This window comes from Equus caballus, chromosome 20 (assembly GCF_041296265.1).
Source record: "Equus caballus isolate H_3958 breed thoroughbred chromosome 20, TB-T2T, whole genome shotgun sequence".
NCBI lineage: Eukaryota > Metazoa > Chordata > Mammalia > Perissodactyla > Equidae > Equus > Equus caballus.
Window position 1 is genome coordinate 5,009,095 of NC_091703.1, and position 15,525 is coordinate 5,024,619.

A 15,525-nucleotide genomic window follows, 5' to 3' on the forward strand; every position below is an offset into this window, starting at 1 on the left:
GGCCCGCCCGGGGACGGGGGCCGGGGCTTCGCGTCGCCTAGGAGCCGGGGAGGGGCGTGGGCGGGGCTGGGGGGCGGGGCGGAGAGGGGCCTCGGAGCCGCGGAGTGGGCCGGGCGGGGCTGTGGGGCGGGGCGTCGCGTCACCTCCCAGCGGTGGAGTGGGCCGGGCGGGGCTGTGGGGCGGAGCGTCGCGTCACCTCCCAGCGGTGGAGTGGGCGGGGCGGGGCTGTGGGGCGGGGCGTCGCGTCACCTCCCAGCGGTGGAGTGGGCCGGGCGGGGCTGTGGGGCGGGGCGTCGCGTCACCTCCCAGCGGTGGAGTGGGCCGGGCGGGGCTGTGGGGCGGAGCGTCGCGTCACCTCCCAGCCGTGGAGTGGGCGGGGCGGGGCTGTGGGGCGGGGCGGAGAGGGGCCTAGGCGCCAGGGAGTGGGCGGGGCGGGGCGGGGCGGGGCGGGGCGGAGAGGCGCCTCCGAGTGGGCGGACCAGCCGGGGCGCCGCAGTGCGCTTGGTCCGGGTTCCCTGGAGCGCGGCCGCCGGGGCGCTGCGTACCGCTGGGCGTCTGGGAGCGCGCGGCCGCACGCAGCGGGAGCTGGTGCGGATGCTCGGAGCTTCCCTCCCAGAGGCGCAAGGCCGAGTTCTGCCGCTCCCTCCCTGGGTGTCCGCTGGCCGGAGGGTGAGTGCCTCCCCGACCCGGGGACCTAGGGCCTGCGAGGGGCAGTTCCCCGGGCCTGCTCTCGGCCGAGCCTGAGGGCCGGAGAGGTCGCCGATTTTCACTTCCCAGCCGGACTGGGAACATGTGGTCCCTTTTACCGCGGGCCGTTGATCGTTTCGCAACCAGGACTGTACTGGCTCCTCCCGAGCCAGCCCCGTGCTAGGCCCGTTCTGAGTGCTGGCCATCTGTTTCCTCTGCCCTCCGCCCTGTACGCGGTGCTGTGACTACCCGCATAGCGCAAACGAGGAGACAGGGCAGCCCAAGGCCAGTGTGTAAACGCACTGCCGGGCTAAGGCCGAGGCGGGCACCTGGGCTTCCCTGACCGCGCGCGGCCTTTGTCAAGGATGTTGTGGCCATCTGTAACAGAACCTAAAAAATTTGCTTCAACTTTTAATCTCTCTGGAAATATCAACCAAAGAAGTACATGCAAAGGAACATATATTAAATAATACACACTTCTAGCAGTGCTGTTTTTGTTTTGGAAAAAAGATGGAAATACCCGAAGTGCTCAGGAATAGAGAAATGGTCACAAATGGGCATGCAGACCGTGGTGTAGCTACATAGAGAATGACAAGCACGGGCCTGATCGTATGGAAAAAAGCATAGGAAATGAAGTGAAAACGTCGTAAAACAGCTTCTGGATGCTGATTAAGATGAAATCATGTGCATCAAAAATATCAGAGCCCATGGATGTGGTATATATAGTTTAATAACCACAAGGTTCCTTTTTCCTGCAGACGTGGGTAAGTGTACAGTTTCTAACGAAGGAGAAACCGGTTACTGCGGTAGCGTGTGGCCCAAGGAGGGAGAAGACAGGGAAGTGAAGAACCCTGGACAGCAAGTCAAGAGCCTGATAAGAGTCTTTTCTCTTATTTTGGACAAGTCTCTCACTTCTTGGGCTCCAGTTTCTTGTTCTCTACGACTAGGAGAATTGGATGAGGTGGGGAGTCACACGCTCAAATGCCGTTGATGGCCAGGCACGTGATGTAGCTGTGTAAACTGGGCCAAGCAAAACAATAGGGAATGGGGAGGCGGAGGGATACAGAAGAATGTACGCCCTGCTGTAAGCATTAAAATTAAAGCCTTTGATCTGAAGCCTCCCCTTTGGAATCTCAGGATAAGGTGTCTCCTGAATCTGCAGGACAGCGGTAACCTTTTAAAAGGTTATCACGTCATGTCACTCTCCTGCTTAAAATGCTCCAACAGCTTTCTATTAGGCTTAGAATAAAATCCTTAGCCATTCTCGGGTCTCCCAGATGACCTCTTTGACTGCAAACCCCCCCCCCCACACACACACCGTTTTTTAACCCCAGGCCAGTCAAACAGGCTTTCTTGATGTTTCTTGAACACTCCAGGCCAGTTTCCACCTCACGCCTTATACTTGCTTTTCCCTCTGCCTGGGCCTCTATCCCTCTAGATCTTTGCGTGGCTGGGTCCGTATCATCATTCACGTGCTTGCTCAGAGATACTGTCCTGGACCGTCCCCTCTGAAAGAGCAAAGGTACCCCTGCTGTTCTATTCACTAGAGTACTTTATTTTATCATCACTGCCACCATTACTTAGTATTATTACTAGTACTTATCACTATCTAGATGTTTATGGTTGGTTTCTTTCCCTGACTTTTCCTGCCCCGAGGGTATAAATATAAAGTTCCATTCTCAGTGTCTTGTTCACTGCTGTGGCCTCAGCACCTAGTGCAGTACCTGGCCAGAGGGCGAGTCCTGCGACAAGCTGGGGACCCGGTGGATTGGATGAGTAGGTTGGTGAGGACTTGTGTCCTACTCGCTGCTGGTAATGGAGAGTCAACCCCAGCGGCTTAAACACAGTTCAGAGTTTGATCTCTCATGTAAAGAAGGCTGGAGGTTGGCAATCCAGAACCGTCTCACAGCCCCAAGAAAGCATCAGGAATGCAGATTCCTTTCATATCTCTCTTCTGCCATCCTTAGTCCATAGCCTCTGTCCCCAGGATAACGAGATGACTGACTGAGTCCTCACTGTCATCCCACAGTCCAGCTCAGAAGAAGGCCAGTGGGAAGGGCCAAAATGGTACACCCCCTCCACCCCTGCTAAGTCAGCCCCTTTAAGGATATTCCCTAGGAGCCCCACCTGGTGGCTTCTGCTTACACCTCATTGGCCACCTCTAAGTGCAAGGGAGGCTGGGAAATGTAGTCTCTAGCTGGGCATATTAACATGGGAATAAATTCAGAGACCGTCCTTTTTTGTTTTTTTGGTTTTTTTAGAGGTATTAGGCAAACTTTATAGGTCAGAATTTTTTTGGGGGGGGCAAGACATTTGCCCTAAGCTAACATTTGTTGTCAATCTTCCTCTTTTTTCTTCCTTCCCCCCCCAAAGCCTCAGTACGTAGTTGTATATAGTTGTAAATTCTTCTAGTTCTCCGATATGAGCCACTGCCACAGCATGGCTACTGACAGACCAGTGGTGTGGTTCTACACCCGGGAACCAAACCCAGGCCACCAAAGCAAAGAGCTCCAAACTTTAACTGCTGGGCCATCAGGGCTGGCTCTCAGGGACTGTTCTTAAAGAACAAGAGAGATGATGTTCGGTAGCCAGAGGCAGGCTCCTAACTGTTCAGTCAATAGTTGATTTAAGCAAAATGGGAAAATACTGAAACTCACCTTTGGGGTTTGAAGGTGTTTGGAGTTTCCACCCTCTGTCTGGTGAGAGCTGTTTGCTCTCTCTCCACTTGAAGGGCCTGCCTGCCCCTGACTCAGCTCTGGCCACACTTATTTAAACCTCTTTTCCTTTCTGTCCCCCGGGCACCCAGCCCCGGGTACAGCCCAGCCCCTCACCCTGCCCTCAGTTCTTGGCAGCAGTCTGCATATCTCAGCAGTTTACCCAGCGCTCCTGCACAGCTGGTGGCATGGAGGGCCCAGGAATGAGCTCATTCAGGCTCTGTTCCAGATTCCAGTGGTGGCCATTGATGAGCCCGATTTCTGTCTCTCTGTTATTTTTATTGGGATGCATTGACATTTTAAAATTGTCATTTGTGGGGCTGGCCCTGTGGTGTAGTGGTTAAGTTCACACGCTCCACTTTGGCAGCCCAGGGTTTGCAGGTTCAGATCCTGGGTGTAGACCTAACACTGCTCGTCAGTCCACACTCTGGTAGCATCCCACGTAAAATAGAGGAAGGTTGGCACAGATGTTAGCTCAGGGCCAATCTGCCTCTCTCTCTCTCTCTCTCTCACACACACACACACACAGATTGTCATTTGGACACAACATGCGGCATCTCCACACTGGCCCTGAGTCACAGGCTCTGAGCAGTTTTTTCTGACGGTGGGCGCAGCTTTGTTGGAGACTGTCTCTTCTCAGAATGAAGCCAGTTATTGTGGGGTCGGCCAGCCAGGGGTGAGGATTCAGGCTTCCCTGGCCTTTGAGGCCCCACAGGGAGAACTAAGATTTTCCAGAGCCTTATGTGCCAGCTGTCGTACGTATGTACTGGTCTCTCTTGCTCTCCTGGGTGATGCTGGGGCTCTGTAGACTCTGGTAGACATGGTAGCTATGAATTGCTTACCAGTACTCCTGCCCGTTGTCTAATCAGCTAAGGTGAATATCTTACGGGGAAAGCTTGGGAGAGGGAGGGAGGAAGAGAGGCCCGGCCCTTCTTCCTATCGGATGACTCATTTCCCAGGACCTCTTCTCTGTGGCCCCTTCAGAAAAACTTCTGAGTCCTTTCAAAAAAAAAAAAAGGTTTTGATAGCCTGCATGATTTATCCTCTGAGGCCTAAATCTCCAGAGAGTTCCTTGCCTCTTTTGAGAAGACTTTTTTCTGACACATTTTCCTGCCCTTCACTAAGTGGTGGTGAGGCCTGGAGTCAGCACGTTGACTTCACCACTGCCTCCCCCACCTCCCTCAAGTGTTTGTTTTCTCTTGCAGATTGTTGGGGTCACTGAGCAGAACAGCCACACCTAAAAGCCTGGGGCTGCTCCATCGAGCACTTCCTGACCAGCGACCAGGACTAACAGCAGACCCACCTCTTGGCAGTCTTCAGAGAGAAAGAATCCGTCTTCCTAGCACATGGCAGGTGATTATTAGCTGTGGGGTAGTTAAACTTTTTAAAGTTGAAATTTTAATTGGAGATTGAATACATTGTTATAAAAAATTCAAACAACCCTTTTGTTTATAACGTGAATTGTTACCGTACAAAATTGATGTTCTCTACCTGATGCACATGAAAAGCAATTATTATGCCACTGGCTTTTGAGAAAAGAAAATGCTTGATTGTGAGGTCACCGCCCAAGGAGGCAGGAGGCCAAGCTCTCAACCCTGTGTCCCTGGTTCAGGGTTTGGGGCCAAAGTTAAGAGGTTGGGAGAACAGGCCGGGACGGGAAATGCTGGAGGGGCAGGTTTTGATTGGAGGGCTTGAAATATTTGTGGTAATGTTTTAAACGTTTGTGGTAAGCTGTGGAAGGGGCTTCACCGCCAGATCTTCCGGGACAACGGATCCCTCACTTCTGACAAGAGTCCAACTTTCACATTCCAGTCCTGTTCCCGTCCTTTGGTTCTGCAGAGGGAGAATCTTTGGTCCTGGTGTCATTTCAGGTCAAGATTTTCTCCTCTGTGCGTTCTCTGACTACGTGACTTGCAGATTTTTTTGTTTACTACTTCTGAAAAACAACTCTTAATCATTCTATTGATAAGATGGGATCAGTTCATACTGGTCCTAGTGGGCCCGCAGTTACAGAATCGCTATCTGGAATTATCTTGCTTTGTACTTTCTTATTTATGTTACTGTCCTATTAACTTAAAAAGCCTCAAAACGAGTTTATTCAGGAATAGTCAAAAGAATTGCAATCTGGGATGTGCGGGCTCTGGAGAATCATAGGCAAATCTGGAGAACAAAGAAGGGGAGCTGGCTTTATAGAGAAGAAGGGGGAGTGGGAGGGGCTATTCTAAAGGAAAGTCCATTGGAGGAAAGTAGCAGTTCAGGGTGGCAATGGCTTCTCATTGGCTGAGCTGCAGTGTTTCTCATTGGCTGAGCTGAGGCATTTCTCATTGGCTGAGCTGTGGCATTTCTCATTGGCTGAGCTGAGGCATTTCTCATTGGCTAAGCTGCTGTGTTTCTCATGGCTGGTGTGTTGCTGGGTGGGGAGAGAAATCTCCCTTGAGTAGTGAAGCAGTTGGCTTCCTGTCAGAGCCTCTGTCTCTTCCCTTTTGGAGTAATTGACCATGTATGATAGTGCAGGAGAGCTCCCCCTGCAGGTCTTCCCAACTTCAGTGGAGTTCAGGTTTCTTTTATTAATTCCCACAGTCCATTTCAACCCCACCAGAATGTAAGTTCCCTGAAACTAAGGGACATGCTTATCCTGTCTTTGTTCTAGTCTCTGGAATGATCCCCAAGACATGGTAGGTGCTCAATAAATAGTTACTGAGTGAGTGAGCCCCAGCAGTCACCATGGTGAAACATTCAGTATGACTGCATCTTTACTTTTGTCTCTGCCCACAGCACACACATATACACACACACACGCCATTCTGCAACTTCTTTTTTCTCCCAGCAATAAAACATGAAAATCCTTTTATTTCAGAACCTAAAGATCCACCTTATTTTACACATTATAGTGTAGATTGTGGTTTCTTAACTACAGCACTACTGACATTTTAAGCCAGATAATCTTTGTTGTGGGGGCTGTCCTGTGCATTGCAGGATGTTTAGCAGCATCCCTGGTCTCTATCAGATGCCAGTAGCACCCTCCCCCCTAGCCGTGACAACCAAGACTGTCTCCAGACATTGTGAAATATCCCCTGGGAGGCAGCACTGCCCGCAGTTGAGAGCCACTGGTGTGGATATTTCATTTGTATCCATTCTCCTATTAAGCTCCCAAGTAGAGTTCTTTTATCACAAAGGAATCTGAGAAGTCAAGAATGTTGACCATTAATCTAACTCATGAAATTCAACCTTTACACTCAGTCAAGTGTCCCAAAGCTGTTTGCTTCAAATTAACTTTTGTGTTTTCTCCTCAAGGTCCTAAACTGAGAAACTTAAATCAAGAGTTAGAACATTTTAGTCTTAGACGTTACCAGGACAAATTTAAGCAAATCCCCAAAGCTGCCTTCCAGGAGAAATCAGTACATAATCTCACAGAATCTTATAAACGGGGAAAATTCTGCTTCAGAGGCTTCTGCTATTAATGACACAGCCAGGACTTGTAAGACCTGACTCTTCATAGAGCTTCTTGTCAGACTTGCCACGAAAAGCTGGGCTCTGTGTAGGCCCTGCTCCCCCCTCTGGAACTAGGGGTCCAATGTTTCATATCTTGTTTAAGTGTCAGATTTTGATGGGCCTCGAGGAGAAGAAAGCACAACTTTGTGGCAGTAGCTGACACCTGCCAATGTAGGGTTAACACGAAAGAGTAATTGCGGTAGCTTTTTATTTTGATGTTAGGAAACAGGGCTAAAACTTCTCATAGAGGATAGCCAAAATAGGTTGGGCTTTTAAAGAACTTAGTGGTGTTTTCTTTTTTTTTTTTAAAGATTTTATTTTTTTCCTTTTTCTCCCCAAAGCCCCCCAGTACATAGTTGTATATTCTTCTTTGTAGGTCCTTCTAGTTGTGGCATGTGGGACGCTGCCTCATCGTGGCTTGATGAGCAGTGCCATGTCTACGCCCAGGATTCAAACCAACGAAACACTGGGCCGCCTGCAGCGGAGCACGCGAACTTAACCACTCGGCCACGGGGCCAGCCCCCCTTAGTGGTGTTATTTTTGAGGAATCATAATTTGACCTGTTGTATTTTTGTGTATTAGTAAGCACAAATAATGATGAGCTATGATATAACTCGATTAAAAAAATGCTCATTATTTTAAAACTGTCACCCATAAAAAGGGTTGGTATTTCTTAGCTTCAGCTGCTGTGACACACCTACACACCTCCTTTTCGTCTTAGTCCTCCTTGAATTTTGATACAGAGGAATTGCTCTTGAAGAGAATGTTTCTTCTCCGGATTTAGGTAAGAAAGTGCTCATCGTCTATGCGCACCAAGAGCCCAGGTCTTTCAATGGATCCTTGAAGAGAGTGGCGGTGGAGGAGCTGAACAGGCAGGGCTGCGCCGTCACTGTTTCTGATCTCTACGCTATGGACTTTGAGCCGAGGGCCACAAGGAAGGATATCGCTGGTGAGTCGTGGGATAAGCGCTCTGCTTTTTTAAAACTTTCTTCTTGTGTTTTTTTAATTTAAAAAATGTCTTGAAAAAAGCTAATCATTGACGTGATATACAACTCTCAAGATAAAAGAGTCTGCAATGCAGGTCCTTCCCACTGTGTCCCCCAGCCACACGGCTCCTCTGCCCTCAAGGTCCGTGGATCAGTTTGCTCCATATCCTTCCAGAGGTAGTCTGTGCTGTATAAGGCAATTGCCAGTGTGTTCTCCACTGTCGTCCCACTCTGCTGCCACTTAGGGCCTGGTGGCCTTGGACTCGTCCCTCAGCCTCTCTTCAGTCTGGGTTTCCTCACACCGATCTCATCGGCTGTTCTGAAGTTAGAAGAGGTCCTGTATGGAGCGCGGCACCTGGGGGGTGGGAAGCCCTCCGTGATGGCAACCTGTTATTAATCCTGATTAATGCCTCCTGAGGAATCGTTCTGGTTGACAGGAAGCTGATTAAAGGCATAGATCAAGATAACTTACTTTCGTCTTAGTTGCCTAGGTAGAGCTGGAAGTTCTAGTCCCAAACACCTCCTCCCACCCGCGGCTCCTGCCTGACCTCCCCCTCCCCCACTGGGCTTGCTCTTGAATCACTGCTGCTACAGTGAGCTTTTCCAGACTCACATCGGGCCATCTGTTTATTTTTCCTGCTTACACCGTATAGCTCCCCACGTGCAGGAAAAGCCTAAGCTTCTCAGCAAGGCTTGCGAGGCCTGGCCCATCGCTCTAGTCACATCACCTGCAGCCCTCCTGCCTTTCGCCCCCGTCCCTCAGATGTGCTCCTGGTGGCCCTTTGCCGGCCTGGCCAGGTTGGTGGACGCTCTGCCCTCTCTGCGTCTTTTGCTCAGAACATCCTTCCCCTTCACTCCAGTGCTCCAGGCTACCTGGTGAACTCCTATCCCATCTTCAAAACCCGGTCAGAAAGCCAATCTCCAGGGATGTGTTGGTAACCCACCCAAGCAGAGCTGGTTACTGCCCCTCTGGGCGGCCGCTGTACGTGTTTCACACTCCAGAGCTGGACCACATGCATCTTGATGGTGGCATGGGGGCTCATCTGGCCACAGCATTAGACTGAGCTTGCAGACCGATCAGGTTTTGTAGGTTAATCATTTGGTTATTTATCTGTTTCTGCTAGACTTTGAGTCCCTTGAAGATAAGGACGGTAGCTTTCTCTCTTTTTATGTACATAGCTGAGCTGAGGGCCTGGCACCTGGTCAGGTCTCGGTGAGTGTCTGGTGCCTTGCTCAGTGAGTCCAGGTAACAGTGACACTCGTGGGATCGGCAGGATGGGCTGTGGACGCCCAGCTGAGAGTGAGAACATTGGCCTCTTCCTCTCCAGGCGTGCTCTGCAATCCCGACTTCTTCCGTTATGGGGTGGAGGCATATGAAGCCTGCAAGAAGAGGTCTCTGACCAGTGACATCATTGACGAGCAGAAGAAGGTTCAGGAAGCTGATCTAGTGATATTTCAGGTTCGTTTTTCCTCTAATTATTATGGTAAATTAGATTCATTTTATGTCAGACTCTTTCCACATGCTGAGTTTCATGCTCCCAGAAGTGGTATTAGTGTTTTTAGCACATTTGCCCACATATTTGTGTCTGGCTGGGTAAGGAGATCCATGTACCCAATATCACTCCTTCAAAGTCCTGACCCCTCAGCATTTGCGTTAGCCCAGCAGTCCATGGAATGTCTGACTCATGCCCTGAGTTGCCCTCCTTCCCCTCCCGTCCCCACCCCAGACGTGTAGAGGCTGCATGAAAACCAGATTTGTCCATGTGAGTATTTACCCAGGTAATTCGGGTGAAAGGCAACTCCTGCCTTGAATATCCTAATCATTAAGAGGAGAATCTTCTTTTGTTCCTTCCTCTCTCTGGTTGCCTCACTCGACCCTGCTTCCGTGTATTCATTCACAATTGTCCCAGGCTGGTGACTCGCTGCAGGAAGAGCCAGCCCAGGACGCTGCTTCTATGGACTCTAGCTCGTCAAGGCCACTTGCCGCCCGCGCTAGACAGGCATGCCGCCGTGGAGGTGAACGTAGCCTGGCAGCAAAATAAACCCGTGCTTTTGGGAATCATTGGGTTGATGGAAATCTAAGTCCAACTCGAAGAAAAGGAGAATTTATTCGAAGGACCCTGGTCACTTGGGTCTCCTTGAACCCAAGGGCAGGCTGGCTGGGCCTCAGGGACAGTGGAGATGGGGCTTGGACACCTCCGCTCTCGCTGGCTCTGCGTGTCAGCTGCTCCTCTCCGCACGTCGGCTCTGCTCTCCTCCCTCACTGCGCACCCAGGACTGGAGTTTAGATCCAGAATCTTGAAGGGAGCAATCTGACTGGTCCAGATTGTCTCTGTTTTCCAGCCTGCTTGAGGGTGGGGAGTGGGTGGGAGGACAAGACCCCTGTGCTCATGGGGGTGCTGAGCCCACATTTCGGGTGAGGGGTCCAGATGGAACAACACATCCTGAAAGGCGAAGTTCACAAACCCTTCATAAAATAAACCTGCACCTATGGGAGGAGGGATGCTTCACCCCTTCTCTTCTGCCTGACCCAGGCTGCCTCTATGCACGCCTTCCTGGCACCATCCCTGTCTTTATGAGCGACCTTGAGCTGCTGGTCTGGTCAAGGTGCAGGACGTTCTTTCATCCTCATTACACGTGGCTGGATCACAGTGCCTTAGACCTAGATGGCTATATGGCTTATGGTCCACTTACTAATAGTCATGCCAGAACGATGGGGCTACAGCAAGACGGGCCCCAGCAGTTGGCCCACGGTCAGAGCAGAGCCGTGCTCAGTTCTCTCGCGCCTCTCTTCCTGTCTTCCTGGGGCCAGCTGCCCCTCCTCTCCCCCGCCTCCTCCACTCATGTAACTGGGTGGCTGAAGCAAGTCAAGGCCTGTTCTTTCTGTAATGATCTTTCTCTTTTCTACCCCATTTCACTTCTCTTATCCCCCTGCATTCCCTCTTTTCCTGATACTTTGCCCAGAGGGTCTGCATTGTAAGTTTCTTTTTTCACTCAACACTAATAAGTATTTCATTCATCACTACTGCTACTGTTATCATAGCTCGCTGCTCACTGCGCACTGGCTGTTCTGGGCGCTGCAGTGTGTCACTGAATCCTCAGCACAATGCTGTGAGCTGGGAACTAGTAGTCGCCCTACTCACATCAGGAAAAGGAGGCACAGAGAGGTTAAGCAACTTGCCACCGTCATCAGCAGGAGGTTGTGGAGCTTGGATTTCAGTGCCGAGTCCCGCGTTGGATGTATCGTGAAAGCACGTGGAACATGGGCTTCCTTCCCCTTTGGCGACAGATTATTGCCTGTGTTCCTTCCATTGATGATGTGTTCAGTAGAGTGTTAGGGCTTCTCTGGGAACCAGAGGGACTTCAGGGAGCTCTTACTGCTGCTGTGTTTGGAATCTGAGCATAAGGCTTTAGTTTGTGTTGAAATCCAAAGCTCAGCACCTAACTCAGTCCGACTCCCAGAGGCCAGCAGCTCACTCCCAGGCACGGACAGGGGTACCTTCTCTTCCACACCCTTCCTCTTGGCCCCCTCGCCTGGATCGGTCACAGGGACTGCTGCCACAGAGCCAGTGTCTCCTAGAGCTTCCCAGCGCCTCCCGCCTGCTCAGGGACCAGCATCAGGGGACTGTCACTGCGGGATGCAGAGCCACCTATAACAGCAGCCAGGGCCGTTGTCAACCCCGTCCACCCCAACATCACCATGTCCTCATTGTGTGCCTCAGAGGGAATGGGCAGAAAGGTCCCGCCCTGCTCATCCTGCCCCATGGTACCCTCACCTGCCCGGCCACCTGGCGGGGGAGGGCGGCGGGAGTCCTGGATCACCAGGTAGACAGCATGTGGCTCCGCTGTTGCCCCCGCAGTTCCCGCTGTACTGGTTCAGCGTGCCGGCCATCCTGAAGGGCTGGATGGACAGGGTGCTGTGCCAGGGCTTCGCCTTCGACGTCCCCGGATTCTACGACTCCGGCTTCCTCAAGGTGTGTGCACTGGGGTAGGAGTTGCTGGGACGGGGGAGGGAGGGGGGCAGCTCTTCAAGTTGCGTTTCTAGTTGGCTTTTGATTTAAACAAATACTGATTGAGCACCAACTATGTGCAAAGCCCCGGGTTCCGTGCTCGGGTGAGGAAAGCGTTGTTTCTGAAGTCATGGGGCTCTTGGTCTAGTGAGGGGCACAGACACGTCCACAACTAACTAGTGACTGGCCGCGGGGGCCTGGGCTGGTGTTGGGGAGGCCGACTTGGGCCCCATGGTGGTCAGCCCTGGCTCTCGAGAGGGGTCTGCTCCTGACAGTCGAACCCTGGCCTCGTCCCAGCTCTCCTCTGAGCTTCACCTTCCTACCCGGAAAAATAAGGTGACACAAGACCTCCATGCAGGCGTAGGCTCACATGGACCTGCTACATGCGCAACATGAGGAGCTGTGATTTTTTAAATTCTAAAAGCCTCTGAAAATAAGTGCATATAAGGAAAACACTGAATCACAAAGATCCGTCTTGGACCCTGAAGTAACGCTGCCATTTGCTGAGTGGTCCTGGGTGCTGGCCCACCTGCCCACTGCCTCATTCAGCCGTCACAGCCGCCCCCCCGCCACCAGTCAGCGCCTAGCACTCACCCACTTCCCCCACAGCATCCATGGAGCCTGCACTCGACCTGAAGTCGGGCACAGCAGAGTCTCTGCTCCCCTGGTCCAGTCCCTCTGATTGTTCCCTCCTTCCTCTCCTTGGATGTGGGTATCACCTGCAGCTGGGCAGGACAGAGATGGGAATGTTAGAGTTGTCCATCCCTGGAAGGAACTGACCTCACATTTTCCCTCCTGGGCATTGGAAACCTCTGTGCTGGAGTGGCAATAGCCCTTATTTATCTCCTCCTCTGGAGTCCACACAAAGGCATCTGCTTTCTCTTCTGCAGGATAAATTGGCCCTCCTCTCGCTCACCACGGGCGGCACGGCCGAGATGTACACGAAAACCGGAGTCAGCGGAGATTTTCGATACTTCCTGTGGCCCCTCCAGGTACCCACTGCACCACCCTGCCCGCCCCCCTTCCCCTGCAGTCCCCCAGGGGTCAGACGAGATGGGACGGAAGCCTGACACCCAGACCATTTTACCTCCCCCTGGATACAGGAAGTTAGAACATCTTGCCCTTTTTCATTTTTTACTTAGCAGCACTGAAAAGGTTGGCCAGTAGGGAAAACACATGTTATAATGACAGCCTTTGATATTGTTTGGGCAGAAGCTAAGCCAAACCTGGTTAGTTGATGTCTGCTCTGTGGTAAACAGAGTCACCCCAAGGTGGCCCTGTGTGTGTAACAAGGGAGGTGTAGAGCCGTCCACACTGACTCAGCTTTGTGGAGGCAGCATCGCCCTCGAACCCTGGCCAGAGGTGCCCTGGGCCTGGCATTCAGGACAGCCTCACGCCCACCACAGGCGAGGGGTCCATGGAGCCAGGGGCTGTGCCCCCTCGCTAGAGCCCAAACCCCTTCTGGGTACCCAGGGCTCAGGGCCTGTGGCCCGCTCTCCAAGGTGGACACCGTGCTGCCTGTGTGCATGCCCTGGGCCCGAGGATCGGCCAAGGATGGCTGGCTGTGGAGGGGAGAGCAGTGGGCAGAGCGCATTTGAACAGCCTGCGGTGTCCACGTGTGAAGCCCCCGTGCTGAGGGACAGGCTCCGGTCCCACAGCTGCATCCCGGTGCAGGACTCCCGGAAGACCCCGGTGGGAACCTAGGTGGGAACTGTTCTTTCTGGTTGTTATGAAGGGACGTGTGTCGACCTAGGAGGGGGTCACACACCTGACAGTTTGTGGGCTTGCTTTGAAAACGTAGACAGTGGAGTGTGGGCCTCTTGCCCTCCCGCCTACCCCTGGTAGGGCAGGCCTGGACCAGGCTGTGGGTTTTAAGGGAAGGAAAGCAGAGGGAGGAGAGAGAGATTTCTAGAAAAACAAGTGGTCTTCTTTGAAAAGAGACAAGATGGTGACAGTGATTCCATTCAGTGATGCTCTGCTGAGGGAGATGGTAATTCACAAGTCTGGACTTTCTCCTCCACCTGCCGACTGGTCTCTTATATGCCGGTACCCAAGCTTAAATTCTTCTTATTTAAAAAAAATCTTCATATTTTTTTCAGTTTGCAAAAGAGTACATATTACAGACAAAGAAGTGAGACTATAAAATATAACAACAGAAAGTCAGTCCTCTTAATCCCCCCTTAAAAAGAATCACTTTTAATAATTTGGTGTATTTTCTTACGGCCCATATATATTCTTACATATATACTTTTTGCTATTAGGTTTATTATGTTTTTTTTTTTTTTTACATAAGTAGTACACCACAAATACTGCTTCAAATTTCTTGTTGTTTTCATTTAGCACTTATCTTGAACAACCTTCCATGGTGGCACATAATAGCTAGAATAATCTCTTCTGGAATAATCCATCGTATGAATGTACCATAATTTGTCTAATCAAGCAGAACCGTGATGTCTAGTGTCTGCATCAGTAGCAGAGGTTGCAGTTTACTCTCAGTTATCAGAATAGAGTTGGGAGCTCCCGCGGCCCAGAGCTTCACCTCGCTGGCAAAGGCCTCAGCCTAAGGCTGTAGGGCAGCTCAGTTGTTTTCCGTTACCTCGTAGCGTTACAGTTGTTCAGTATTCTTTGAAGGTTTGTTTCATACCATTTCCCCCTTTAAGTATTTAACTGAATGATATGTAAAGGGTGTGGCTTCTCACCAGTCCTCTCTCTCTCTGGCTGTAGCACGGTACGCTGCACTTCTGTGGATTTAAGATCCTTGCCCCTCAGATCAGTTTTGCTCCTGAGATTGCATCAGAAGAAGAGAGAAAAGAGATGGTGGCATCCTGGGCCCAGAGGCTGAAAACCATCTGGAAGGAAGAGCCCATCCTGTGCACACCCCCTTGGTACTTTGGGCAATAACTGTGCCATGTACACATCACATGAGCACCACACAAGGAGACACAAGCATGTGCAAAGAGAAGATGATGCTGTGAGCAGATGACAGACAACGGAATTACCTAGACCTATTTACTGACGTGCATGACGTGCCTGGAGTGTTTCAGGGTTTCATACAGCCAGCCCAGTGTTGCCGGGGCCAGCTGGTTCTTTCTTTCCTTTTCCAATATCTTTCCATCTCCCTATTTGCAACCTTCGTGGTTATTTTCAAATAGCTTTCTTGGCGTGGAGCTAGATTTGTTAGTTTCTTCTATTTCATGACTCAACTTGAGAGTTTTATTTTTTACAGGAAAGTTGAATCTTTTCATAGCTAGTGTTTTGGTGCTCTGTTTGGACTTATTTCTTCCATCATCTTCTTCTTTTTTTTTTTCCTTACTTGCATTATGACTATGAGGTTTTAATTGAACAGCCATTTAACATGTTTTAAATCACTGAGTGCCAGTTACAATGATCATTTCCCAGCGTTAGTCTGATGGCATCCTATCACCGCACACGTTCATGTGACACTGCTAATAGACCCCGAAGTGTAGAGGCATGTGGATGTGGGCGTCTTCCTAAGAGCAAGTTTAAGAGATTACATCTCCTCCTCCTCTTCCTCCTCCTCATGGTCGCTGCTGAGGACAGACAGATGCCCGGCGCCCGTCTTCCTCAGCATTCCCGACACCACCCGCATCCCCTTCTCGTCAGACTCACCACACA

At 51.1% G+C, this 15,525-nt stretch overlaps 1 protein-coding gene across 4 annotated transcripts; it reads left to right on the forward strand.

The window, feature by feature from the left end:
- The first annotated feature begins 433 nt into the window (after positions 1 to 433).
- NQO2 (N-ribosyldihydronicotinamide:quinone dehydrogenase 2) lies at positions 434 to 15,262 on the forward strand. 4 transcript variants are annotated; one of them, XM_014734700.3, is made up of 8 exons: positions 472 to 1,451; positions 2,126 to 2,209; positions 4,607 to 4,754; positions 7,678 to 7,842; positions 9,208 to 9,338; positions 11,740 to 11,853; positions 12,780 to 12,881; positions 14,614 to 15,262. In XM_014734700.3, exons 3-8 carry the CDS (start codon positions 4,748 to 4,750, stop codon positions 14,788 to 14,790), a joined length of 696 nt encoding a protein of 231 aa, XP_014590186.2. In that variant the 5' UTR covers positions 472 to 1,451; positions 2,126 to 2,209; positions 4,607 to 4,747; the 3' UTR covers positions 14,791 to 15,262. The 4 variants fall into 4 exon arrangements, with proteins under 4 accessions (XP_005603585.2, XP_070100949.1, XP_014590186.2 ...); XM_070244849.1 differs by having other exon boundaries at positions 1,446 to 1,685; XM_005603528.4 differs by lacking the exon at positions 2,126 to 2,209 and having other exon boundaries at positions 434 to 669.
- Positions 15,263 to 15,525: the final 263 nt, after the last annotated feature.